A 27,995-nucleotide genomic window follows, 5' to 3' on the forward strand; every position below is an offset into this window, starting at 1 on the left:
GGACAGGTTACCCCACTTCTTAAAAAACGCTCCGCTGATGCGAACGACCTCAACAACTTCTGCCCAATCACTAACCTCCCTTTTCTTGGGAAAATCACAGAAATATGTTTATCAAAACACCTTTCCATTCATATTAAGGACAGAAATCTTCACAATTTCCAGTCTGGTTTCATTCAACACTGCAGCACTGAAACAGCCCTGCTGCAAGGGATCAACGATGCGCTGCGTATTCAGGGGTGTCTTGTCTTCTGATTCTTCTAGACCTTTCTGCAGCCTTTGACACTGTTAATAACAACACTCTCCTTAACACTTTTCAACAGAGAATGGGCTTGTAAGGCACTGGGCTTAAGTGGTTTGCCTCATTCCTCTCGGACAGATCCCAAATGATCAAAATAGCGAACAGTCTTTCGTCTTCATTGGTGGTAGGGCAAGGCGTCCCTAAAGGTTCTATCCTTGCACCCTCTTTGTTCATTCTCTATTTGGAACCTTTGGGAAATCTCCTAAGCAAATCTGGGATCTTTTATCATCTCTATGCAGATGGCACTCAAATCTACCTTACGGTGTGTTCCGCACACGATATCTCAATTCTCTTTTTTTTTTTTTTTTTTTTTTTTTTTTTTTTTTTCCTAGTGCTACTGGCCCTCCTGCTGGCTTTCCTCCTCCTCTTCCCTCTGGTCACCCTAGTCTGCTAGTGCTACTGGCCCTCCTGCTGGTTTTCCTCCTTCTCTTCCCTCTGGACATCCTAGTCTGCTAGTGCTACTGGCCCTCCTGCTGGTTTCCCTCCTCCCTTTCCCTCTGGTCATCCTAGTCTGCTAGTGCTTTTTTTTTTTTTTTTTTTTTTTTTTAAAATTTTTATTTCCATAATTTGCACAATTTACACATCATACAATTTATACATTACATATACTGCATTTCATATTATTTGCCTATAAGGTAAAGCATGGGAACACGAGAATGAAAAGCCAAACACCAAAAAAAATACAAAAACACAAAAGAATAGCCCTTAAACTTACTGAGACCCCATACTGTCTTTCCAACTAGTTATGGGTTCCCATATTTTTAATCCTCTCATTTTGCCCCTTATCCCTTTTCTGGAATAGATAGGCTTCTCCAAATTGTAGGCTGCTAACAAATTAGCCAACCAGGTTTGCATGGTGGGTGGATTTTTATCTAACCATGCTCTAGCTATAGTCAGTCTATAAACTGCAGCAGCCACAAAAATAAACTCTTTATGTGGTGTATTTCCAACCTGATCCAACCCCAACAATAATACTGATGGTGTAAGGGTTATACGTAACTTCAAAGTCCTATTTAAAAATCGTTCAACATTTTCAATCAGTGTGTACAGCTGTGGACAAGTAGCAAAGACATGTATTATATCCGCCTCAGGATGGTTGCACCTTGCACATGTAATGCCCGTGGTTCCTCCCCATTTAGCTATTCTAGCTGGGGTAAAGTATAAGAAATACAGAGTTTTAAAATGCTGTGATTGTAGAGGTGCCGAACATAAAACCATACGTGCAAGCTCAAGTGACTCTTGAAATAAATCCTTTGGACTACCCAGTTTAGCTGTCCATTTGTTGCTGAATTTCTCTATATCGGCTACTCTTCCTTTCACCAGGCATGCATACAGGCTCCTAATTGTACAATCTCCAGAGATTTGTATTTTCTCTAGAATTTCATTCCTCTGGAATCCTACAGGCCCTCCCTGTTTTCCACCCAAAAAGCTCCGAACCTGGAGATATTTAAAGAAGGATCTCCCATCAATGGCAAATTTCGACACTAAATCTGTGAACTGTAGCATCGCTTCACTCCCTCTGAGGTCCCCAATCTGACTAATTCCCCTTTCAGCCCAACCAGCCATTGTGCTATCTGCAAAAATTGCTGCGGGTAGTGACCTATTCTTGTACAATCTAACATATCTGTTAAACCTGCCGAGGCCTGATTTCTTTAAAAAAATATTCCAGATTCTAACGGCAGCACTTAGTGTTTTAAACCTGGTCCTTTTGTAGTACCCATATTCCATACAATTTAAAAAACAATTTTCAACTTCTTCACCCAGAACAGCCTTATAGATTTCTGTCGACATACTTGTAACTTTTTGTGTCTTACCCCCTCCCCCAATTAGCCCCTGCATATACTGTAGGGCAGCAGCAAGATAATATATCCTGAAATCAGGGACTCCCCACCCCCCTTCTTCTCTTGGGAGAACCATAAATCTATAAGCCCTTCTCGTCTTACCTTGCGCCCATATGAATTTATTCAAAATAATCTCTAATGAGTTAAACCACTTATTCTCAAAGAGAAGGGGAATGGCTCTAAAAAAATAGAGGAACTTAGGAAGAATTAACATTTTGATAACATTTGTGGTTCCTACAAGAGACAGATGTAAATTATTAAGTCTTTCCAAATCATTTTTGACTTTTGCCAATAGGGGGGCGATGTTACTTCCCACAACGTTATCAATATCTGCCGAAATAGCCACCCCTAAATATACTGCAGAAGTAACCACACGCGGATCATTACAATTAGAATATCCATTTTCTACAATCTGGGTCTTTGCTTTATTAAGACTATACCCAGAAATTTGCCCAAATAGCTCCGCTTCCTGTTCAACTTGACCAATTGCCATATGGGGGTCAGAGGTGAGAATTGCCACATCGTCGGCATAGGCTAGGGATTTGACAACGCAGCCATTTGCTCTAACTGGCGTAATCAAAGGATTGTCTTCTAATCTACGGAGCAGCGGTTCTAAATACAGGGCAAATAGGAGTGGAGATGAAGGGCACCCCTGTCTTGTCCCCCTTCCTATAGTGACATCTGCTGAATATCCTCGATTCACTCTGATTCTGACTATTGGATCAATATATAACCCCTGTATAGCCCTAATAAAACCCTCACCTATCCCCGACCACCTCAAAGTTTGCCATAAATACCTCCATGTGACCCTATCAAATGCCTTCTCGGCGTCTAAGAATAGTGCTGCCATCGGGTCTCCCAGTCCACCTGCAGCATCAAACATAGTTAGAACCGTCCTGATGTGCTGCGTTGTCCCTTTTCCCGGTATAAATCCATGTTGGACGGGGCTTACCAAACTCTCAATAACCCCTGATAGCCTTGTAGCTAATATTTTAGAGTAGACCTTGACGTCAGCATTCATTAATGTGATCGGTCTGTAAGATCCAGTATTTGTTGGATCTTTCCCTTTTTTAAGAATTACAATAACATCTGCCCCTCCCCAGGACGGGGGAGACCCATCTCCTTTTTGTGCTGAAATCATAATATTAAACATATCGCTACATAACACATCCTTAAATACTTTGTAAAACTCCACAGGGATCAAGTCCGGCCCTGCGGCTTTGCCTGATGGCAGGCTATTCAGTGCTGTATTAAACTCATCTAATTGTATTGCCATCTCAAGTTCTTCTCTTCCATTTTCAGACAATTTACAGGACTCAACTCCCCTTAAGTATCTCTCAATATCTGCAAAGCTCTCTTCCTTCTCTGGAGTATATAGGGATGCGTAGTACTCCCTAAAGACCTCTCTTACTTGTTCTGTCTCGCTTACCAAATTGCCCTGTTTATCCTTAATTTCTTTAATATCAAAAGTAGCAAGTCTCTGTCTTGTGCGAACCGCCAATATATGCCCTACCTTCTCGCTTAATTCATATGCGCTCTCCTTTTTAGCCAAATAATTACTTGCCTCCTTCTCTGCAATCCACTCTACTGCTTCTGCTTTCACAGCTATAATCCTATACAGATGTGGCTCTACTGGAGCGTTCTGTATTAAGGCTATAGCAAGATCTTCTTCCTCTTTTATCAATCTCACTCTCACCTCCTCCAATCTCGCTTTCTCCTTTTTTTGTTTTGTTAATACATAACTAACTGTCTCCCCCCTTACTCCCGCCTTGAAAGCGTCCCAAACGATACCTAAGCTGGCAGATCCCCTATTAATTTCCCAATAGAATTTTATCCATTTTTCCATATGACTTCTATATGCGTCATCTGTTAGTAAAGATCTTTCAAATGTCCATTGTGTTCTCATTTTCTGACCCTGTCCTAATTTAATAGTTATAATCAATGGACTATGATCAGATATTATCCGAGGTTGTTTCTCAATTTGGACATCCTGAAATATTGTCCTAGAAATTAAAAAGTAATCCAGCCTAACCAAAGACCTATGCGGGGCCGAAAAATATGTGCTACCATCTACCTGTTGTTGTGAATTAATCCAAGGGTCTACCAGGGAATTATGTGTCACCAAATCTACTAGAGCCTTGTATACTTTCTTCTTCCTCCCCCCATAGTATCCACCCGTCTGCAAGCTAGAACCATCCGGAACATGTATGTTTAAATCTCCGCAACACACTATTGGCTCTGGCCATTGAGCTAATTCAATATCTAGATATTGTAAAACATCAGGGTCATCCTCGGTAGAACCATATATTGACGTCAGTGTAAAAGTCTTTCCTTTAAAACAAATTTCAAGTATGACCCATCTTCCCCACTGATCTTCTTTCTTTCTTTTAACTGTTATCTCCCTAGTCTTTCCCAAAACCGCTACTCCTCTTGTTTTTGTCCCTTGTTTAGTATTAGCCAATAGCCTGTAGCCAAGCTGTTCCATTAAATAACCTCTTGTACCTTCAATATGTGTCTCTTGTAAGCACACCAAGTCCAATCTCAAGGATTTTAGCAGTGCTGCCACCCTCAACCTCTTATTAAGACAATTAAGACCACAAACGTTAATTGAGGCAATTCTACACGTCATCATACTTCCACATTTTCCTTATATGAAAAACTAACTTTTTTATATACCACATACTCTGGTATCTGTATGATGTGTAATCGTGCTGAGTCAAACATTGTATATCGTGCAACAGTACTTCTTTCCCCCCCCCCCCCTCCCGCCCCCCCTCCCCACGGTTCCCACCCTGGTCTCCCCCCCCCCCTCCACAGGCAAATAGGTCAACAGACCTATGTGTGGCCGCTTTTGAATTGCGTCAGTCGCTTCCCCTCTCAGCCTAATCTCTCCACTTAACTGAGTCCATGGTTCCCCTTATTGTTTATCCAATCTGTACTTATATTATGATCCCAACTATCATATCCTAGTCATCAGCTTAAGCCCCCTTCCTGTTCTTCAACTCTTCAATGAACTGCTGGGCTTTAATTTCGGAAATAAACACTCTAGTTTTCCCCTTTGTTACAACTTTCAGTTTAGCAGGAAAAAGGAGGTATGCCTCTGACCCTAATGCCTGAAATGGTGCGATCAGCTGCCTGAGCCGCCACCTCCTCTCTACCGTGACATGACAAAAATCAGGCCTAGCAAAAAATGTGGTACCCTCAAATACCCTCTTACTGTCTGGTCTAGCTTTGGCAATAATCTCTTCTCTCAGCAGGTAATTACCTACATTTACCAAGATCGCTCTGGGATAAGAGCCCTGTCCATCTTTCCTGGCCCCCTGTTTTAATGTAAAAGGATATCTATGCGCACGCTGTACCTCTTTATCCCACTGCCAATCTGACTCTGGAAAAGACCCTTTTAACAAGTTCACAACAAACCGCCTTGTGTCCTGCCCCTCAATCCCTTCTGCCACACCCAAAAGTCTAATGTTATTTCTTCTTTGACGATTTTCAAAATCTTCCAACTTCCATTGGAAGTCCTCCGTAAGTTTTTCTTGATCTGATTTAAAAGATTTGAAATCGCCCATCTCATCTTCCAGCTTGCCTGTCCGCTCTTCAGCCTCTGTTACTCTTTCAGCTAGTTCATCGTAGAGCTTGTTCATTTTCCTCATTGTATTTTGTATTTTTTTAGCGTCCTGTCTTGCTCTACGGCTTTCTGCCCTGGCCTCCGCTTGCATCTGCTTGAGGGTATTAAACAGAAGTTCAGCTGGGAACTGATGGGATGTATCAGAGCCTACTGAGGTAGGACCTGGGTTATTATCATCTACCTCCTGGTACGCATGTGATGTCGCTGAGTAATCCCATAGTAACTTCTTCTGGGCCTCCTCAAACCCCCCTGCGAGCTGCCTAGATAATTGTAAGGACTTCCTTCTAAGGGTGGTATCCTTATCAATGCTTAAGTCTGAGTCTGAATCTGAATGTTCACCCTCCTCCGAGCTGCCAGTGTTTGTTTGATCAGTGTCTGTCTCCTCATTCACTGAGAAAAAACAATCTCCCTCTGCCGATCCACCTTCAAGCTTGCCATCGCCCTCACCAACATCATTTTTACTTGTCAGGCTGAGAGAGCTTCCCCATGTTTTCAATGGCTCTAAACTTGCTGACTTCATTTCATTTTCCATGACCAACAGAGCACCTAACATATCAGCATTACCAAACTCAGTCATGGGCCTGCCTTGACTTTCTTTGTTTCCCATGTATTCTCCAGACTCAGCCTCAATCTCATTAACAATTCCAGCGTTATTACCTTCTGGCTGCATTTTTCCTTCTCCAGCCTCAGTAACACTTCCTTCGATTTGCTGCAGCTTCTCTGGACGCATTTGCCCCTCTATCGCTCTCGGTCTCGGTCTCACTGCTGTGTCGTTAACGCTGGCTTCCTCACCGAGCTCTACCTCTCCGCCATGATCACGATTCGAGCGTTGCCTAGCAACCCCTGCCGTAGCATCGGCTGCGTCCTCGAGGACGCTCTCCTGAGCGCCCGATTTCCCATTGTTTCCCTCGGGTCCCGTGAGTCTGTTAGTTCCGCTGCTGCCAGCACTCCCCCGTCTTCCTCCCGGAGCCTGCACACCGTCCGTGCGTTGGAGGGATCTCGGTGAGAAAGCTTCAGTCACGGTAGGCTGCCGCAACAATGTATCCTTAACTTTCCCCTTTTCTTGTTGCCTGCCGGGTTTAATGATGTTGCTTGCGCGTAGAGTGGGCTCATCAGAGCTGCTGCATTTCAGATCGGGTTTCTTTTTTCCTCCGATCGACCCCCCTGTCTTGGGGATAGCACCCAGGTTGGCGCCTAGATTGCGCAAAGCTTTACTCATCCCAGTTGTGTTTACTGTTGGATCACTCGGTCCGCTCGGTGTCTTCCTGTCTTTTTTATCTTTTTCCCTCTGCAGCTCTAGCTTCTCTTGTCTTTCACTTTTCGTCATTTTTGGAGGAGGCATTGAAGACTCCTGCACTTGAACTTCAGCCTGTTGTGCGAGGTTTTTCCTTTTGATCCTTAGCGTGAATGTGCTCATCAAAGTTTTGGCGCTTTCCTTCAGATAGTTGAAAACTTGATAACAGCGATAAAGTTGCTTAGCTACTACCCCTGAGTAGCTTAAATTAAATAGCTCTGATTCATCCTGTACCAGCCATGTAAGTGCCATTCGAAGGAGACTAGAAAAACCATGGAATTTCAGCTGTGCATACTGCTACTCTTCCTTAGGCTGGAGAGAGGAAGAGTGCGACTGCTCACAGCAATCCAGTGTCGGCCATCTTGCCTTCTCCTAGTCTGCTAGTGCTCTCTCAATTCTCAACTCTATTCAAAACTTGATGTTCGCTCATCAGCTCATTCTGAATCTTTCCAAAACTGAATTCCTCCTCCTATTTACCTTAATCTCTCCTCCTGCTGTTCAATCTTGGATGGGTCAGCTGAATTTACTCAACAATAAACCTATTGTTGACAGCACAAAATCCCTTGGTGTTCTACTTGACAAAAGGCTCAATCTACCCTCCCACATCAATTCCATTGAAAAGATTGTACAATACCAACTGCGCCTTCTCTGGGGGATTCGATGTTTCTTTCTGGAGCAAGACCTAAAACAATGGTACAATCTCTGGTCCTCTCTAGATTGGACTATTGCAACTCTCTTCTTGCTGGCCTCCCCAAATCCCACCTTCCCCCTCTTAAATCCGTTCTCCATTCAGCGACTCGTTTTCTATCTGAGACCAAAAAAAGCTTCGCATCGAGGCAAGATCAATCTACAAGACTGCCTGTATCGCCCACAAAGCCTTGCACACTTCCTCCAATCGATATCTGGCTAATAAACTGAAAATCTCCGGAGGCTCTAGATGGTATCGTAATACGGACAATTTACTGCTTGAGCCACCCACCTTCAAAAGGGAACGATCAATGGCTCAATCCTTCTCAGGCAATGCAGTGAGAATCTGGAACTCGCTCCCTCCATTACTCCGTACCACCACCTCTACCTGGACCTTCAAAACTGACCTCAAATCTCTTCTCTTCCAAAGACGCTTCCAGAACTAATACACCCCTTTTCATGTCTCTCAAGGAAGTTCTTTCATTATTGTAAATTTGTAATCTATACCTGTTCAATCTTCATCCTATTGTGTTTTTGAGTGACTACTATCTTTTGCTTTAGTTTAGCTTTTCTTGTTTCTCATTTGTTTCTGTAATGTGTACATCTGTAATATTCTCCTCATGTAACATACTTAGTTCTATTGTGACGCGTCTGACACCTTTGGGTAAAGTCTCCTCAATACAAAAATGCATTAAATAAAAAAATAATTAAAAAAAACTTTTTAGAGGTTGCAGGCTGAACACCATCTCCTTTGTGGGAGAATGGCATGGAACAAGGATTTGGTGAAGAGTTCTGAGAGGGAATATTGGAGGAAGTGTGAGCAGGAAAAGATGGATAAGAGAAAGTGGAACGTTGATTCTAAGAAGTAGCTTAGTTTTAGCTTAGTTTATTAAATAAGCACTGTTAATTAAAACCATTGCGGTAAAATGTCATCATAGCGCTGTTACCACGTTAAAAGCAGAAACAAAGAAAACCATCAAATTTAAGTTCATATACATACTACTGACGAGGCAGTTTTGTAGTTACTATTATAATCATGTGACAGGTTTCCAGAGCCATGGATAAAATAATTTGGTACAAGGATACTAGGACAGCGGGCGAAAAAAGTCTGTGATAAGTTTTTTGGGGAGGCGGGAACTGGAAGGGCGGGGAAGAAGTAAAGGTGAGGATCAGAGACTGGGTCAGAATCTGGACTCTTGTGGGAGCCAGACTATTATCAAAATTTATGGAGCCAAAGAAATTCGTAAAACATTTTAGAACTGTAATCATAATGGCTGATGTGAGGATTCTGAATCTTGGCAGAACGATTGGGGCAACGGAAGCAATCGCATTTGGTAGCAAGTAATATTCTGAGTATGTGAAGAAACACCCTTCTGAGGGGCTGTCAGTTGTCAAGACTGGCACTGGTGATAATAATGTCAGAGTTAGTGCGAAAGGAGTTTGCAAGAAACTTGGCTACCTGACAGATTATATCTAGTAGTTGTTTCTGTTTGAATATTCCATATTATTTCTTGCTATTGTTCTCATGTTCTTCCTCACTTTAGTTCTTCTGTATGTGCTTTCTGTTTGTGTAAAAAGGGAAGATGTGTGGTGTTCCACTCAGCCTCATGCATTGCCAACCAACACCATCATGATGTACTATTGTCTGACCTAGGTCTTCTTTAATTCACATAAGCATTGTCATCCCTTTTCTAGGACATGACATACCTGTGCATCTTTAAAACAAAGAAAGCCTCATCCCACAAGTACTCCTACATGTTGTTGATCTATGCAGTGCTGAGAGACTTTTTGTATGATATCTGAGAAACAAGGGCAACCCTACTCATATGGAACCAAAACAACAGAACAAAACAACAACAAAACAACAGTTCATGTGGACATTGCACTGAACTGAACTGAACCACACTAGTGGAACTCCATAGCAACATGTCCCTCTCCATCGAGGCCCTGCGTTCACATCTACATGCACGCCACTCTTGCCTAAAAACATGCAGCACATTCTTACAGCTGGATGCTTTGTTCCTTTACGTAGCTGAGTGACATCGCTCCTGCACTTTCATGGTGAAGTTACTAACAGCCGTCTCTCAAGACAAGCTCAGTTATTACCTCTTGGCAAGGTTGCTTCCGCCGGCCCGCACGCAGATCGGTTGGACAGATCAATGTGTCATCTCAACTATCAGAACCTTGAAACGCCTGATAATATTGTGTCTGCCTTGCAAGGGTTAAAAAAACTTTGTAATTCTGAAGTGAGTCACTCTCATTCCATAAAGGTAACCACTTCATTTTTTCACAGCTGTCCCGTCTCCACCTAACAAGTATCCATGTGGTTAGCAATATAGGAACCATCTCTTCATGCCTTGGTGCAAAACAATTGTGATACCACACCCCAGTTTTTATGGAAACCTTCTTCCTTTTCCAGGGTAAGTTCCTGAGATGTTTATCCCCGACGTATAATTTTTTGATTGACCATAGTTGGTATTAATCACCTGATTCCCGCCTTTTTTCAGTACTCAGTTTTCCTATGTGAGTATATACTCTCTTTTCACTTATTTGGCATGCACATCACCAACCCTAGTAATTGGTTTTTAATTTTTTTTAATCAGGTATGCCTCACACCGTACTTTATCTGGTCAAAAATGTATTTTTAAAGGTATTTTTATTGACTCCTATTGAGTGAGCTACCATTATTTATTTCAGGTGCCCAGTATATCTTTGTATGTCAGGGATCAAAACGCCATCAACTAAGATTCATAGAGAACCATTCTTCAGCCTACCTGGTTGAAAGGAGGCACTTGAAATGTATCATGCAATAATTTATGATCGTTGTTATGTTTAAAGATTCATGAAATTTATTTTGTTGGTTATTTCTTCACTTGGGACACTGAGCACAGTTTATATGATATAGAATACAGTCATTATTTTTGTTTCAAAATAAGTGTTTGGTTGTGCTTATTATTGGTGGTATTAAGGTTCTCTCTTGGCATTCTATATCTGTGTTTATTTTGCCATTGTGCCTACAAAAATATTATTTACTATTGCATTGTCCACATGAACCTTTGTTTTTCAAGAGAGCCTTCTTGATACATGAGGGTCTATTCAGAATCTTTCTAATTGTCCAGATTGAAGAAACAGATATGTACAAGAACTCAGCAATCATAATTTTACATTTCCAACTTACATTGTCATCAAATTTTCTCCTGGTCTCTTGTAGTAGATGCTCAATTTCATCATCTGCTTCATCGCCTGGGAGTCCAGCCGGCAGAACTGGGTGTCTTGGTGAAGTGTCTCTGAGGCTCTTTGATGGTGAATTTCCCTTTGAGTGATTGGAAGTATTGATGCTGCTAGTATTCTGGTTATCAATGGGAACCACGTTTAAAATATTGTTGGAGGCCCCACTTCCCATTTCTGGTTAAAAAAAAGAAAATAGATTTTTTTTTCTTACCTTCATTGAGTTTTCAAAACATTTCAATATGAACAAAACAATCCTACAGTCACAGAACAACGTTGTAGAAGTCTGCCACCATGGTTTTGGCAGACAAAGGTTTGCATGAGAGTGAAATGTTCATGGTATAGGATATCTCCACAGGGAAAGAATTGCATTTAGTTGGATGTTCGGTGCTGTAATAGGTTCTACAGCAGGGTGGTCATTGGTTAACTTATTTTTTCATGATAGGATGAAGCGGTCCTCTTCACTTAAAGTTCATTCCATTACCGGCCTATAACTCTTTGTTACAAAGGCCCAATGAATGGCCCCACATTTTTACAAAGTGCATAGAAAAACTATGGTTTACTAGGTGTTATTAGATGACCTTGCATGTCAGATAGCCCATTCTGAGAGATGTGCCAAATCTCAACTTGCCTTCATTCTATCATTCTTTGGGTTATAACCAGTTTGAGAACGAGAAACAACATATTTTCCCTCATCGCTTAACTTTTGAGTCCTTTATGGAATAATGTGTTTCTGCTTCCAGAATACCTTGAAAATTACAAGCAATCTTGGTTGCATAGTTCCTGATCAGCTGACAGGGCCAAGTTGTTTTTGAACATTATCTTGGTTCGCCCAAACCACATTCCACCAGTTAAGAAGCTGTTATTCAACCTACATAACCTCAGGAACATAGATCACCAAGGACTCTCAGGAGCCATATGCACTGTATTACCCTAAATTTGACACCAATTTGTCTTCCCTCATGGAGTCAAATGAATTTATGTCTGGTCACCTCAATCTATGGGACCCAGGTCTTTGTGTCAACAATGCATAAGCTTCAAGGGATTTGATAGATGTGAATAATAACCTGTAAAGATTGCACATATCTCTGTACATGCAGCATGCCTCAAAAAAGTGAAGTTACATTGATGTCTACTTTGCAGGGCACACCGTCATCTGGAATGACTCGTGGTGGCCATCAGAACTCAGACCCACCCCCCCACCAAAACACCATGACTGCAACCTCTGTATCATCCTTGACAGCGATTTCTCCATGAAATATCAGGTTAACGCTCTCTCCTCAGCCTGTTTCCACACTCTCAGCAAAATCCTCATGTGGCTCCCCATCAGAACCAGGAATATGGTAACGCAGACCCTCATCATCAGCCGACTGGACTATGGCAATGCACTCTATGCAGGCACCACTACCCAACCAATTCAAAAACTCCAGAAGATACAGAGCACAGCCGTCAGACGGAAACTCAACCTGCCTAAGAGAATACACATCACCCAACACCTGAAAGACCTCCACTTGTTCCTGGTCCAGAAGAGAGGCCCTTTCAAGGTCCTGACCCACGCCTACAAAGGCCTCCACAACCAGGAACCTACCTACATGAACAACCGCCTGCACTTCCACACCTGCCCCCAAGAACCTTAGCTCCACACACCTCACCCAGATACCTCGCCAGCGCTGCTGAAGCGCCGTAGGACTCTCCTTCGCCCATCTTGCAGCAAAATCCTAGAACACCCTCCCCCTCCACCTCCGCACCACATCCTCATGGACCGACTTCAGGTAGGTGCTCAAGACCTGGCTATTCGACTGAGATCTGCAACACGTGCCTTGATACTCTCACGGGTGACAAGCCGTGCTCTATAGTGATGATGTCTGAGTGTGCATGTATTTTGTTTTTTTTGTATGAGTGCATGGGATTTTATGTGTGCTTGTTTTCTGTCAATGTGCTTGTGTGTGTGTGTCAGTGCGCATATGAGAGTGTTTGTTCACATTTGTGTGTGCTTGTGCATGTCTGGGCCTGTGATGGTGTCTGCACGCTGGATTTGTTATTCTCTGGAGGCCGTTGTCCTGGATATTGTCTTTAACTGCCAGATGCCTGACCTTAGGATGGCCACCAGTATAGCAGTGTACAGTACAGTCCCCTGCCTGACCCCAAGATGGCTTCCATAGTGGCCCCCTACACGCTGTTTTACTTCTCTGGGACAAAAATTGGCCATTGACCAGACCTTGACCCTATCCCCTAACCTGCCTACACATCAGGACTTGGAACCTGCGGAACTGACCATGTCATGAGTGATGTAATATGTGACGTCATCAGCAGTGCATTGCAGGCGCGCAAGTTATAATTAGCTCAACTAACTTTAACGGGCGAATTTCTCTGGTTTTATATGAGTCAAATGTCCAACTAACTATAACGCCCCTGAAACCTAAGTTTTTTTTAGTGAATTTCAAACGTTTTTTAAATGCTAATTCCTAACTATAACGGCTGTAAAACCTATGGTTTTTTCAGTGAATTTCAAAAGTTTTATAAATGTTGATTTCATATTTTAATATGTAGAAAACATATTTTTTCTATTTTTTTAAATAATATTTTGGAACTCTACTATCCTTTATTTTTACTTTAAAAATTATGTAATGTTTTATATCTTCAAAAAAAATATGTATATCATTTTTTTGTTGTTGTTGAGAAAACTAGAGTCCCGTAATGGTAGTGTATCAAGCTCCTTCAGCATGCGAATCCTATCCGCCATATTGCTAAATTCGTAAATGATGCACATTTCGTATCCAACGGGTTTGTGGCACAGTGTCCCGCGTAACAACATATACGTATGAGGTCGCGCCAGCTGCTACTTTGGTATGCGACGGGTACGCAGTATCAAGCGGCGCGTTACGTCATGTATGTATGGGGTCAGACGGACATCTTTCTGCTACTAACTGACACAAAACCAGATATGTTGTTATTGACCGAAACCTGGCTCACCCCGGATTCTTTACCGGACATTTTAGCTGCTTTACCAGCAGACTATTATATTCTATCAGCAATACGTCCGGGAGGGAAAACTGGGGGAGGAGTGGCCATCATTGTTAGTAAAAAACATCAGCTTAGACAATTATCATCTTTATCTCTGCCCAATACAGAAAATATAGTTGCTAAATTAGACACTCCTAATGGAACACTTGTATTGGTGCTACTGTATCGTCCACCTCAAACTATGGCCACATTTCCTTCAATTCTAGCTGAGCAATTGGCTCTGCGGGTTACAAACCACTCCAAACTACTTTTGGTTGGGGACTTGAATTTTTGCTTTGATAACACATTGTTAGATCCTCAAGCAGCAGAGATGAAGGACCTTTTTAATGACATTAACTTGACACAACACATTTACACCGAGACTCATCAGAATGGTCATAGTCTCGATCAAATCTGGTCCTCGAACTTACCAGTATATTCTATTGTTATAAAACCTTGTAGCTGGTCTGACCACTCTAGCATAAGTTTCTCTTTTCATTTAGATAAAACTATTCAATTTAAGCTGCAAACCAGTATGACCACTCGAAAATGGACTTCCATGGATATGTCAGCTTTTTTAAACTTTTTAAATACTTCCCTTCCCCTACAGAGTACTAATGTGGAGGTAGCTGACCTCAGGTTTAAAGAATGGCTAACTACAGCCATTAATATGTATGCCCCTTCTACCCGTCTTTGTAGCTCCAGAAGCTCGGACGCACACAAATGGTTCACACCTGAGCTAAAAAAATTAAAATTGGAAGTGAGGCAACAGGAAAGAATATGGCGATCTAAATATTGCCCACAAGCTAGGGCTACCTACTGCTTAGCTAGGAAAGCATACCAAAACATTTTACATAATCATAAGACTGCTTATTTCTCAACAAAAATTCTAAATTCTACCAACAAGTCGAAAGAAATTTTCAGAATTGTGAACAAATTATGTAATGACGACAGAACCTCTCCTCCGGTAGTCCCCTCACAACTACTCTGTAAATCCTTGAATGACTTTTTCAGTGAAAAGATACTATTGATTAAACAGAATATATCCATACTTCCAGTCTGCGCCCCTGTGGATGATATTTTTTTTAATCCTTCAACACTACATTCTTTTCCTCCCATTGACTTAAAAGTTTTTTTAGACTTATTGACCAGAGTCAAATCAGGATCTCCCATGGATGTCTGCCCCCCTCAAATCATGAGGGAAATTGGCCGGGCCATCCCTAACAGCATGATACCATTGCTTAACAATTCCCTTACATCCGGGACAGTTCCCAGCAGTTTCAAGCAGGCCTTGTTGATCCCCCTCACTAAGAAACCTGGCATTGACCCTCTTGACCTCACTAATTATCGGCCTATATCCCTTCTGCCCTATCTATCCAAGATTTTCGAGGCTCAGGTAACCAACAGCCTTTCAAACTTTGTTGAAGATTCTGGCTATTTACAACCTAACCAAGCAGGATTCCGGCCTGGTCATTCTACTGAGGCAGTAATATTGGCCGTTCAGAACACCTTGAGGTCCAACGCCGACAAAAATCTACACCAAGCTTTGGTGCTTCTTGATCTGTCCGCAGCATTCGACACGGTTGACTATTCCATTCTGGTCAACCGTGTCGAACAGGCCGGCCTTAGAGATTGTGCCTTGGCCTGGCTGAAATCGTTCATATCTGAACGCACCCAGTCTGTCCGGCTAGGGTCTTTTACAGCTCCTAAAATTAATTCTTTTTGTGGGGTCCCTCAAGGCTCTTCCTTGTCTCCTTTACTATTTAATTTATATATGCGGCCCCTTTTGTTTTCTTTAAGAGAGCACAAAGTCACTGTATACAACTATGCAGATGACTTGCAGTTAGTTTTTGTACTAAATTCACTTAATGCTGTAGAGGATTTTCAGGCAACTATGACCTTAATTCAGAGCTGGATGTCTTTAAATCACCTCAAATTAAACCCGGGGAAAACTGAACTGATTTTGCCCGGGAAGAGTGAAATTAGTTGGAGCCCTCACTTCTGGCCTTCTGACATGGGTCTCCCCCCAAAAAAATCTCAAACAGTAAAAAGTTTGGGAGTGACCATCAATGAGGACCTTGCCTTAAAATCCCAGATTGGAACTGTTGTTTCTTCTGGATTTTTTCAATTAAGAAAAATTGCACACCTCCTTACCCACTCTGCCCTGATTCAGGTAGTCACGGCCCTAGTCCTTTCCCACATTGATTTCTCAAACAGTCTCTACCTGGGCCTACCTGTAGGTCAACTTAGAAGACTGCAATACCTGCAGAATCAAGCTGCTAGATTGATCTGTAAAGTACCTAAGTGGGAATCGATTAAATTAGGGCTAGAGAATTTGCATTGGCTACCTGTGGCTCAGAGAGCCGCATTCAAAGCCTGGTGCATCATTTTTAAGGCTTTGCAAGCCAAGGGCCCCCTGTTCATCAGGCAATTGATTGGGAGATACATCCCCTCACGTAGCTTGAGATCAGCCCACAAAGATCTACTTGAGGTACCCCGGTTTAAGAAAAAGCGACAGGGAGGCAGCTGTTTTCACTTTTTAGCAGCCTCCTTGTGGAATTCTTTACCTTTGACCCTTAGACAGAGCAAGGATCTCCTTGCCTTTAGAAAGGCATTTAAGACCTACCTTTTTACACAGGCCTATTTGAAATAGTGACTCTTGCTGGTATCTCTTTTGTTATGTTTTTTTATCTCTCTTCAGCGCCAAGAAGCTCTTGGGCGTATGTGCGCTCTATAAATTTTAAATAACATAACATAACATAACATAACATAACATGGGGTCGCCCCCGCTGTGCGTTGCGTATGCAACGAGTGCACGCTGCCAGGCCCTGTGTTATGTCATAGACGTATGGTGTCGTCCGGGTACGCCATTCCCTCATATTGTTTTTTATGTCTCAAAACTATATCTAAATAACTTTAAAGTGTATATGAGAGCAAGCGATAATCTAAAATATTTTAAACATTTATATATTTCTAACTGTAATAAACGTATATTATAGTAAATATATGTTCTCAAAATCACATCAGGTGCGGTCTCTTTGCACGCATGTGACCTTAAAGAAAAGCATTTGATTAGTTCATAATATTTCCCATTGTAGCAGTTTGAGAACGCCACCCATTTTAGTCATTCTCTCTACAGCATTTGATGAGACACACCTCTGCTTAGAGAGTTTTTTGAAAACTTTTTGCTATGTACACATATCTTACACTACACACAACATGCAACCATCATCTTCATCAATATTCATGGTCTGTAAAGTAGCCTTCCACCTGTGATAGTCATGCACCTAAAAGTTACATAACCAAAGTGTTCCCCTCTGCCAGAGGTAACATGGTTGCATACGCTGGCCACAGCACATGTAATGTGGTACGGCCCAGGGGCAGTATCATACATAGATAATGAACACACAGACACAGATAATTAGTGGAAGTGGGTACAGACACGGACACTCGACTCCTTTTTATTACCAGGGTCACATATCCAGTGATATCTGTGCTGGATGCGTGTGGGGTGAGTGTAAACCAGCCCTCAGGGAATGGTTCCTGCTAGCATCAACTACAACAGTAATCATTGGATCACACACAGAAAATTCAATAATAAAAAGGTCAATAGTTTGTGCTGCAGTAAGATAGGGACAGTAGATGTGAAATAATACAGTAAAAATTCTATCGTAAAAGAACCACAACTTGTGGTATACTGAGACACAGGCAATAGATCTGAAATAATACACAAAAAGATTGTATCATAAAGGGTCCATCAGTTCTAGTGCACTCAGATAGTCACATCAAAAGCATTCAGCATGTGCACAGCCAGCGATGATGCGTGCTGCGGGCAGCCCCCCCCAGAAAAAAACCCAAATACAGTACATTTTAAGAAATAAAATGATACGAGAACTACAAAAATCCAATCTGGAAAACGATAGATTATGCATTTGCTGTTTTGGAAAGTGTGATAAGGTTTTTCCTACTCTTCCTTCTTTCCACCCTGTCTTCTTGTCATGTTCAGCCTAGGAATACTTAGAATGTTCATTGATGTAACGGGATGTGGTGTGACTGATCTGGGACAGTTGACTCCTGGCTGAGTGCAATGATACAGCTCCTGGTGGGGCCTTCATACCATCTTTCATCTTGGCCTACCTACTACCCTGACCTACCTAATTACCACCTTTGTACTTCAACCTGAATAATGATTCTCACTTGGAACAACTACCTGGACTCCTGTGAGGTGTTTACTTTCTACATTTTGGCGACGATCTGGTCTTTGAACTCTTGGAAACTTACTATATGATTGAACTATAAACCTGCTTCATCTTCAAGGAATGCTTCTCTGCAATTATCTGAATTAATAATTCAGCAACTTTAAAGAAACCCAAGCTTTATTGGATTATGAACCTGTATGTTTTCTACTTCTTATTCTGACTACGATGCATAGTTTATTTCTGCAACTGATGAACCTACATAATATACAGTAATTTCAGGGATTCACCAGTTACTACTTCAGAACTCAGCAGCCCCAGTCCCACCAGTGACCGTTACAGTCTGGTCAGCCACAACTCGGGCATGCCAGAGTTCACTCTACAACCTTTGTGAGATGACTTCTCCCTGTTCCTTTTTCTGCTTAGCTGAATTTATTCTACACTTGTGTTCTTCGTGTATTCTAACTCAGTATGCCATGCCAAACACAAGCCTTATGTACTTTTTTTGATGCTTTTCCTTTATAGCTGGTACAAGTTTATGTATGGGCCACTCCTGCTGTTGAAATCTTAGGCCACTTTGGATACTTGGGACATTTTTGGCTACTGCTCTACGAGCTGTTTAACAGTTACCATTTAAAAAATAAACAGCGCAAGTTTCTTTCTGCATGCGACCTTACCGCGTGCCTTCCACCGTCATAGAATTCTTTTCTTGAGCCTTCCACTGTCATGGGATTCTTCACAACGCATCACTCTGAGTATTTTGTACTGCAGTTGGATGCTTGGCTGCCATGACTTGGTGTGAGCCACTCTGTGCGCCGTCAATTATGTGACGCCATTTTAATGATTGACTGTCTCTTCATCCCGGAACACGGAACTTCACTTTTAATGTCTATCCGATATGCAAGGACTCCGGTCGCCAACATTTTAAATAGAGAAAGTACCTTGAAGAATTTCGTCTTGCTAAGAGCACTTTTTCCCCGCAGACTATGGTGACTACCTTTCTTGTTGTTGTTCTTTGTTTTCATTACAGATGAGATATTCTATCACTATTGGACATTATTCTTTTTAGGTCGAAGCCTGCATTGCAGGGCATGCCCTGCTGCAGGGGCAAAGAGATATTGTGAGCAGGGATTTCAGTATGGCATGAAGCCACGCCCCTTTTTTCCATTGGCAGGCCTCTCGAAATGGAGGCCTGCCATTGGAAAAAGCTCCTGTTTAGCAGATTTGTCTGCTCTGGATCCCACCTCTCGAGGACTCCATGACCTGCCTTACGGTAGCACGACAATATTTTCAGAAATATTGCCTTGGCAACCATGAGGCAGGTCAGGGAGTCCTGGAGGGGCAGGATTCAATATCCTGTTCCTGCCCCGTTTTTTTTTTGGTTTCGCTTGTGCCGTCATTCCTGTGAGTTCCTGGGCGGTGGAGGAGATAGGAGAGTGGGGGTGCTGGTTATGTTAGTTGCAGGATGCCTTTTTTTTAATATGCAGATGATCCTTTCACGGCCGTGCAGCTTTACTGCTGCGTGGCCAATGCTTGTTTTTATCTGTTTCCCGGTTCCTTTATCAGCCTCTCTGTCCGATTCCTTGAGAGGTCTGAGGAACCCCTTCCTGCGCAACATCCTGTCAGTGATGAAAAAAGAAAGGGAAAAAAAGTTACGAAAGATGCGTAATCAAACATGTAGAGACGGCATCCGTACACACGACTCCTAAACATTATAGGACAGTTTGAAACAGCACTGCCCGACTCATCGAGAGGGTACAGGCGTTCAGAGTTGCCCCAACTTGTCGAGAAGGTTTGCGTGGGGTTAGAGCTGGGCGGTTTTCCATGAAGCTCTGTTTTGCAGTGCGTCATGCTTAGTTCGTTGGTGTTGTGGGCTGCAGTCGTGTGCTCTTAGCCGTTCTCCAGGCAGCGTTTGCCCCTCCGCCCTGCCCCGCAGGTAGGTGTGTGTGTGCGTTTTTACTAGCTCCTCTTCTTTTGTTATCTCTGTTCGTGTCTTCTAATTCCAGTTTTTAGTTCTCTGACTCATATCATTTTCTTCATTTTGTAAAAAAAAAAAAAAAACGCAATGCCGCCATTTGATTTGAGATCATTGTGCCTTCACATATTTCCTTCCTTTGGGATTTCCATTGGGCCTTTATTTATTTATTTATTTTACTTCTAAGGATGTGTCCTTTGCTCAATGTATGTTCGTGTTATCAGTGTTCAGAGTGGAGCAAAATTATTCAAATTGTTAGTTTTAAATATAAGCTTTTGGTTTAAACAGCCGTCAACTTCATTTTGACCTGTATGAGTCATAATTAAATGAAATAATTCATTCAAAAACCGTGTGTAGAGGTTCTGAGATGGATGGTAATTTGGGTGTGCTTATTTTTGCATGTTTGTCTGTGCGGATTATGATCAACTGACGCCTTAAATGTTGTTTATTTTTACACGAAGTGCCACTTTATAGTTCAGTAGTCCAACTGTTGCAGTGTAACTGAAGTGCATTGTGATGCAGAATGTCATAACTTTGCAGTGTGTGATGCAGTGCCGTGGGTTCGGGTTAATGATCCCCGCCATGTGGTGCAGGGTAACCGAAACAATGGTGTGATGTACTGTAGGGCTGTGTATCTGTGCGACATGATGCAGTGTAGTGCAGAGGCGTTTCATGTCTATGCAGTGTGATGCAGTGCAACGAAGCAGCATTGTTTATCTGTGCACTCTGATGCAGGGCCGCAGAAACACCGTTGTACATCTGTACATTATGGTGCAGTGTAGTTCAGAAGTGTCCAAAGCTATGCAGTGTGACGAAGCAGTATGGCATAGCTGCAGATGGATGCAGTGCCTCAAGCAGTCGTGTATAACTGCGTAATGTGATGTATGCACTGCACCAGCGGATCATATCCATGCAGCATGGTGTACTGTACGTGAATCAGTATTTATTAGCTGCACTCCGTTGCAGTACCACCAAAGTAATACTGTATATATGTGCAGTGTGATGAAATATACCCTTCTCTGAGGTATGAAATGTAACAGGAGTGGTGTTCTTGATAGTGAAATTGGTCGCAGTGTAATCAAAGATTTCTCGTCCATCTGCTTGGAGTGATGTAGTGTGAGGGAAGCAGTATTGTGTACCCTGTGGTGGAATGCAATATAACCGCCACAGTATTGTACATCTGTGCAGTGACAGGTATTGTAACTGATGCGATGTTGCACAGTGTGTCCCTGCAGTGTGCTGTATGGAGGTACATTTTTTGTAAAAACAATAGTAGTAATACAAAAAAATGTTTATTGATATTACTTGACTGCAGTGTAACAGGAACAGTATTGTACATATGTGCAGTGAGCCGTACTGTAACTCATGTGATATTACACTGTATATCCCTGCAGTGTGATGGATGTTACTAGTTTAATCAATGCACCCTAAATGCATTATAAATAAACCAAAAAACATGCATATTGATGCAGTGAGACCAAGGTAGTGCAGTATATTTGTGCACTCTGATACAGTGTATCTGGAATAGCATTGTACATCTGTGCATTGAGACTAAAGTAGTGCAGTATATCTGGGCACTTTGGTAAAGTGTATCTGGAATAGTATTGTTCATCTGCGCAGGAAGACTAAAGAAGTGCAGTATATCTGGGCCCTTTGATACAGGGTATCTCAAATAGCATTGTACATCTGTGCAGTGAGACTAAAGTAGTGCAGTATGTCTGGGCACTTTGATACAGGGTATCTCAAATAGCATTGTACATCTGTGCAGTGAGACTAAAGTAGTGCAGTATATCTGGGCACTTTGGTAAAGTGTATCTGGAATAGTATTGTTCATCTGCGCAGGAAGACTAAAGAAGTGCAGTATATCTGGGCCCTTTGATACAGGGTATCTCAAATAGCATTGTACATCTGTGCAGTGAGACTAAAGTAGTGCAGTATGTCTGGGCACTTTGATACAGGGTATCTCAAATAGCATTGTACATCTGTGCAGTGAGACTAAAGTAGTGCAGTATATCTGGGCACTTTTATACAGTGTATCTCAAATAGCATTGTACATCTGGGCAGTGAGGCTAAAGTAGTGCAGTATATCTGGGCACTTTGATACAGTGTATCTCAAATAGCATTGTACATCTGTGCAGTGAGACTAAAGTAGTGCAGTATATCCGGGCACTCTGATACAGTGTTTCTGGAATAGCATTGTACATCTGTGCATTGAGACTAAAGTAGTGTAGTATATCTGGGCACTTTGATACAGTGTAGCTGGAATAGTATTGTCCATCTGCACAGGGAGACTAAAGTAGTGCAGTATATCTGTGTACTTTGATGAAGTGTAGCTGGAATAGTATTGTCCATCTGCGCAGGGAGACTAAAGTAGTGCAGTGCATCTGTGCACTTTGATACAGTGTATCTGGAATAGCATTGTACATCTGTGCAGTGAGACTAAAGTAGTGCAGTATATCTGTGCACTTTGATACAGTGTATCTGGAATAGTATTGTACATCTGTGCAGTGAGACTAAAGCAGTGCAGTATATCTGTGCACTCTGATACAGTGTATCTGGAATAGTATTGTCCACACACCCACTACACACCCACAACCACACACACAACCACACACACAACCGCACACACAACCACACACACACACACACATACACACACACAACCTCACACACAGCCACAAACACACAGAACCTCACACACAACCACACGCACACAACCACACAACCACACCGTCAGTGCACACTTTCACCAGACACCGACACCATCAATCGTCCGTGCACACTTTCACCGGGCACAAATACCACCAGCCGTCAGTGCACGCTTTCACCGGGCACAAACACCACCAGACGTCAGTGCACGCTTCCACCAGGCACACGCTACCAGACGTCAGTGCACGCTTTCACCAGGCACACACACATCACCAGCCGTCAGTGGACGCTTTTACCCGGCACCCACATACCACTACCAGCAGTCAGTGCACGCTTTCTCCAGGCACACACGCTCCACCAGCCATCAGTGCATGCTTTCACCAGGCACACACCACCAGCCGTCAGTGCACGCTTCCACCAGGCACACGCAACACCAGCCAGCAGTACACACTTCCACCAAGCACACACACCACCAGCCATCAGTGCACAATTTCTACAGGCACACACACCACCAGCCATCAGTGCAAAAATCAATTGTTAAGGCATCTACAATTAACTATTGTAGCAATCGCAGTATGGCACACTTTACTTTTAAACATATTCATCTAAAGCGCAGCATGCCACCATTGCTACAAAAACAAATACAAATTTTTTTGGCCTACAATTTATAGACTTTTGTTGCAATTGGTGTTGCAATATTTAGCAATGCCAATAGCTCAAACTTAATTAATGCGAGACCTATTGCATTGCAAATGCTTGTTTTCCTTTACTGTTGGCATTTCCTCTCTTCATTTCTTCTGCCGCTTTATTCAGTTTCCAGTGTCTATTTCCCACAGTTAAGATTTAGTCATATTTCAAAGCATAGTTAAGATATATACATATTTCTAACTCTGTTGCAGCGTGTTTTCATATTGTTTTAATGTGAAGGTTCTTAATATCACAGATGCCAATGTACTTTAATTTATGCTTAGTTCCATCTTTTGGCATATTCTGGTTGGCGCTGGTTAGCTGTTTTCGCCATTTCACCTTACTTTCTATTTGCCTTGATGTCAGGTGTACTAGTACGGTATGTGCTTTGTTATTTCTGGTTTAGGCACATGTTTTCTTGATTTTGCTGTTCCCTTGGAAAATGAGGGATGGTGTTCGTGCTTTGTTTTTACTACATTTTCTTGATTGTAGTTGTTCTTTCCATTTGTTTTTGTGCGTTTCATCTTATTCTGAAATTCTTTTATGTTTGCATTCCTGCATTCTATGAAATATTCATTATTACGTGTTACATATCTTTAGCTCAAAATCTGATCTTGTTTCTTCTTCTTTTCTATCTATTTGTAAGGAAAGAGGATATGTTATAAGGTCTGAAACTGGGCTTGATAGAGACAGTGCACAATTTCAACTTAATTTGAACTGTTGCAATTTGTACGGATCTGCAGACGTGTTTCCTTGCAACAAGAACTAGAACGGAACTGCTCTGTACTATGTAGGCTCACTGTATTGGTGCCACACAGCACAAAAAAGTTTGTGAGCCCTGAAATCCATGAGTGAGCATTGGTTTAAAACTTTTTTTTAATGGAATGGTGGCATGGCTACTGTATTACATTTGAAGGGGAGGAGCACACGCTCCTAACTCCAGAGGCACGTCTGAATTTCATGATCCTCCAGAGCGCATGATATTGAAAAACATTCCAGGTGTACAGCACAAAAGCTGAGACGAAGACTTGCCACTATACAGTGCAATAGCTAGAGGCAAGCTCAGACAGGGAATGAAAGGCAAGCAGCAGATAGGAGTGACATTATACGTTATTTATTAGCTGTCGAGTGGAGCAGCCAAAGATTTTAACAATTGACATGCAGAGATTAATTAAAGCATTATATCAGTGTATATACATATGGTTAAATAGCTTCCAAGTAGTCCCATGGCATGGGTAAAATTATCAGACGTGTATGTTTTTAGCCAATTGCATTTTGTACGGTGGCATTTTTACAACAGTGGTTAAGATGTTAAGGGTGAAGCTAAAAGTTCCTGACCACAACATCCTACAATGCATGCCTTGCTGAAGTTGTCACACACTACATGAGGCTAGTAGACAGCTGTGTACTGTTCTCATAACTTTTGAATGCTTTAGTAATCCAAGTTGCATGGTGGGGTCAGAGTTAAAAAAGTGCGCCCAACTTATTATAAGGGATTTGAAGGGGAAGGGGCAGTGGTTATTTATGCACATTAATTGATATACTGAAACTGTTTAAATGGGGACTAAGCAGCAGGGCTAACTTTGGGGAGGTGCTACAGTCGCACCAGGCACCAAGCTCCAGTGTACGCCCTGTGCCTGGCAGTTTAAAGCAAGATAAAAGTAACCTACATAAATCTTTGTCTTCCTGCCACAGTTTTCATTCATGGTGAAGTAGCATAGATGGTGTTGCTAAGCACAACATGCAGGCCATAGATTTGTATATTTTTTTATAGATAGCTCAGTGCGTTACTGCTTTTGTCAGAGATCCTTTTGTTACTTAGAGCTCATAAGCTGGAATCCTTCTAATATAGCACATTGAGCTATGAACTGGCTCCAAAGCACTGCATGCATATTGCAAGGCATAGGTTTAGAAACTTTGTATTTCTTTCCTCAATCTTTGGGTAATTCCAAGGTTGCTAAAAAGAGGTTTACTTTGGGTAGGATTTCAAATGTATCGGTATGATACACCCAATTGTGTTACGTTTCACATCCTGAGTTTACGGTGCAGATTTGCAAACACTTTGCGTTTGACTTGCATCCTAAAAGTGATGCAAACCTGATGCAAAGTGTTGTTTTGGAGTTTATTTTCTTATGCAAATACAGAATTGCATTGGAAAAATAGCCCTAAAGTAACAAAGTAGCACTATGCCCTACTTAGTTTCACAGAGACATTTCATGGGTGGTACATGAACATTCTCATGCCCCCACCCATGGATTTTGGTGCTAATCCCCATCTATCAACTTTGGTAGAATGGATTTTGCATAAAACAAACAAGCATTGGCAATGCCAATAGGTCTAGCTTTAACGGAATGTGGGATGGTAATGTAAAGCATTACAAATAAATGCCATGGGAAAGGATAGGTCTTTGTGTGGAAGCAAAGAACTGTAGACGAATATTGGTGTCGGTTAAAAGGTCAGGACAAAGTTGAACTGTCAAGCCAGACCTAAAACTCTATGTAGGCCAATGACTGTCCTCCTTCCATCTGTTCTGCTGTCAGAGAAAAACAACAAGAATGATCTAGTTATCCAATGCACTTTAATAGCATTCTGATGTCACGTGTGTACCCCTGAAGTTGAAGCTTAGGCAGCTGGATAATTAAACAAAAAGATCACAGCTGTGGGGAGGGCAAGCACTTTTTTGTGTGGAAACACACAACGTCTGCCCAATTAAAACATCTACTCCCGACTCCTAACATATGGGCTGAGCCAAAGACCCTCTCTAGAGATATTCACATCATTATTTGCTGACAGCTGTGCTGTCAAATCAGACCATTATGGCGCCTCCTCGAGGCAGGCATAAAGTTGGAGAAAATATCTATTTTCTTCATAACTTTCAGACCTTGCATGTGTGCTGCACCATACAGCACACTTACAAATTGGCAAAGTGTTATACTTTGTCACAGCATGAAATTCTGTGCTGGAAGACATCAAGCACTCGGTCTTGCACTATGGTGGGTGCATTGGTGCCACGCAGCATAAGGTATGTAAGCACCAGAGGAGAAACAATAGCACCAAATTGGTAGATATAGTGCTGAGTGTTGTTGTGCGGTCTCCTTTCCAAATAACGCAGCAACTTTGGTTACTGTACTAAGTGGAAACGTAGTAAATCGCCCTTTAGTTTTCCCAGACCAAGCACTCCATTATGTCTACTAGTATGGCCCCTACACCTTGTAGACCTTAGTTGTCCATTGCCTGGAAGAGCTTGGTTTCAAAACAAACCCACATTGCAGAGGCTAAAAGCGTTAGAGGTTAGAGAAATCTGTAATTCTGGGTGAGAGAACGGCATGAGGGAGCATAGAAATGGTCACACAGTGTCAGGACCAGAAGGAAGTAATTCAATAGGCACATTGTCACAGCACTAACTCTGTCTTGCAGCTGCCAAAGGCCAGGCCTATGGCGATAAGTTCAAAGTTGCCCCACAGCAGTATATTCACTGGGTTATCGAATGTCAAATGATGTCACTACCTGTAATGTCACCAAGTCAAAGGTTATTCTACAACACTCCAGAATCAAAGGTCAATTGATGCCAATTCCTATGATGTCACCTAGTTACAGGTCATGCGATGTCACTTCCTGTCATGTCACATAGGTGTCAAAGGGCATGTGAAGTCACTTCTGCCACCCCTAGGATTCTGGTGAATCGATGTCCATGAAATTGAAATATATGTGCATAGTAAGCCGATTCACTAAAACAGAGAAATGTACTGAAGTTGTGCATTTCCAGGCATACGTCTGGCCCTCGATGTCAGGAAATTTGCAAAAGCAATTTATTTTCTTTTTTTAAATGACGGCAAAATAAAAGTTTTGTCCATGGAGAAATCAACTCATACATGTACAGCCCCAGTAACTAAATGGGCGTGTCGTTTTTTCTTTGTAAGGTGCAAAACTGCCGGAAAAAAATGTTTTTGAATGCCTAAAAACTGTTTTTGCGGGGCCACTTTTCATGGACCCTTTCACATTCTTAACCCTTAATATACAAGGGCAGAAAACCCTCCATACGTCTGATTTCCACCGTTGTAAATGTTGTTTGGGCTTTAAAAAGTCCACTAAAACTTATCCCTATTCAATACATCAGGGTGTGGGATTTTAGAATAAGAAATAGCTTGTGGAAGCAAGTTGCTGTGCACAAAATCCTTTGAGAAACTGGCAACCTGTCATTTAGACCCTGGTGGGTGGCCTGGGGGCCTCTCAGGTCAGAAGAGGCTCTAGCCCATGTTCCCTTAGCAGGGGACCACCCGCCCCATTTAGATATTCCACTTGCCTGGTGGGAATAGCTAAACATTCAGTGCTCGCTCTGAAGGCTGAAGAGTGAGTTGGTGCCAAGTTTGTAGCACCTCCTTGGCAAACATTTTTGTTTTTCAAACACAAACTCCCAAAGCAACAAAAAAAATCACTGGTCTTGACACACAGCATGTGCACTGGGATCATTAACTGCCTTGCGTTGTGCCCCAGGGCACACAAATCTAG

General features: G+C 42.2%; 1 protein-coding gene across 1 annotated transcript in view; it reads right to left on the reverse strand.

Annotated features, from left to right (window-relative positions):
• Positions 1–27,995, reverse strand: part of LOC147751304 (uncharacterized) — a 538,297-nt gene that overhangs the window by 472,774 nt on the left and 37,528 nt on the right. The window contains exon 2 of the mRNA XM_086938187.1: positions 10,927–11,153. Within this exon, the coding sequence (XP_086794313.1) occupies positions 10,927–11,151 (225 nt within the window). The 5' untranslated portion in view covers positions 11,152–11,153. The remainder of the gene's footprint in view (positions 1–10,926; positions 11,154–27,995) is intronic.

This window comes from Lissotriton vulgaris, chromosome 1_1 (assembly GCF_964263255.1).
Source record: "Lissotriton vulgaris chromosome 1_1, aLisVul1.2, whole genome shotgun sequence".
Classification (NCBI taxonomy): domain Eukaryota; kingdom Metazoa; phylum Chordata; class Amphibia; order Caudata; family Salamandridae; genus Lissotriton; species Lissotriton vulgaris.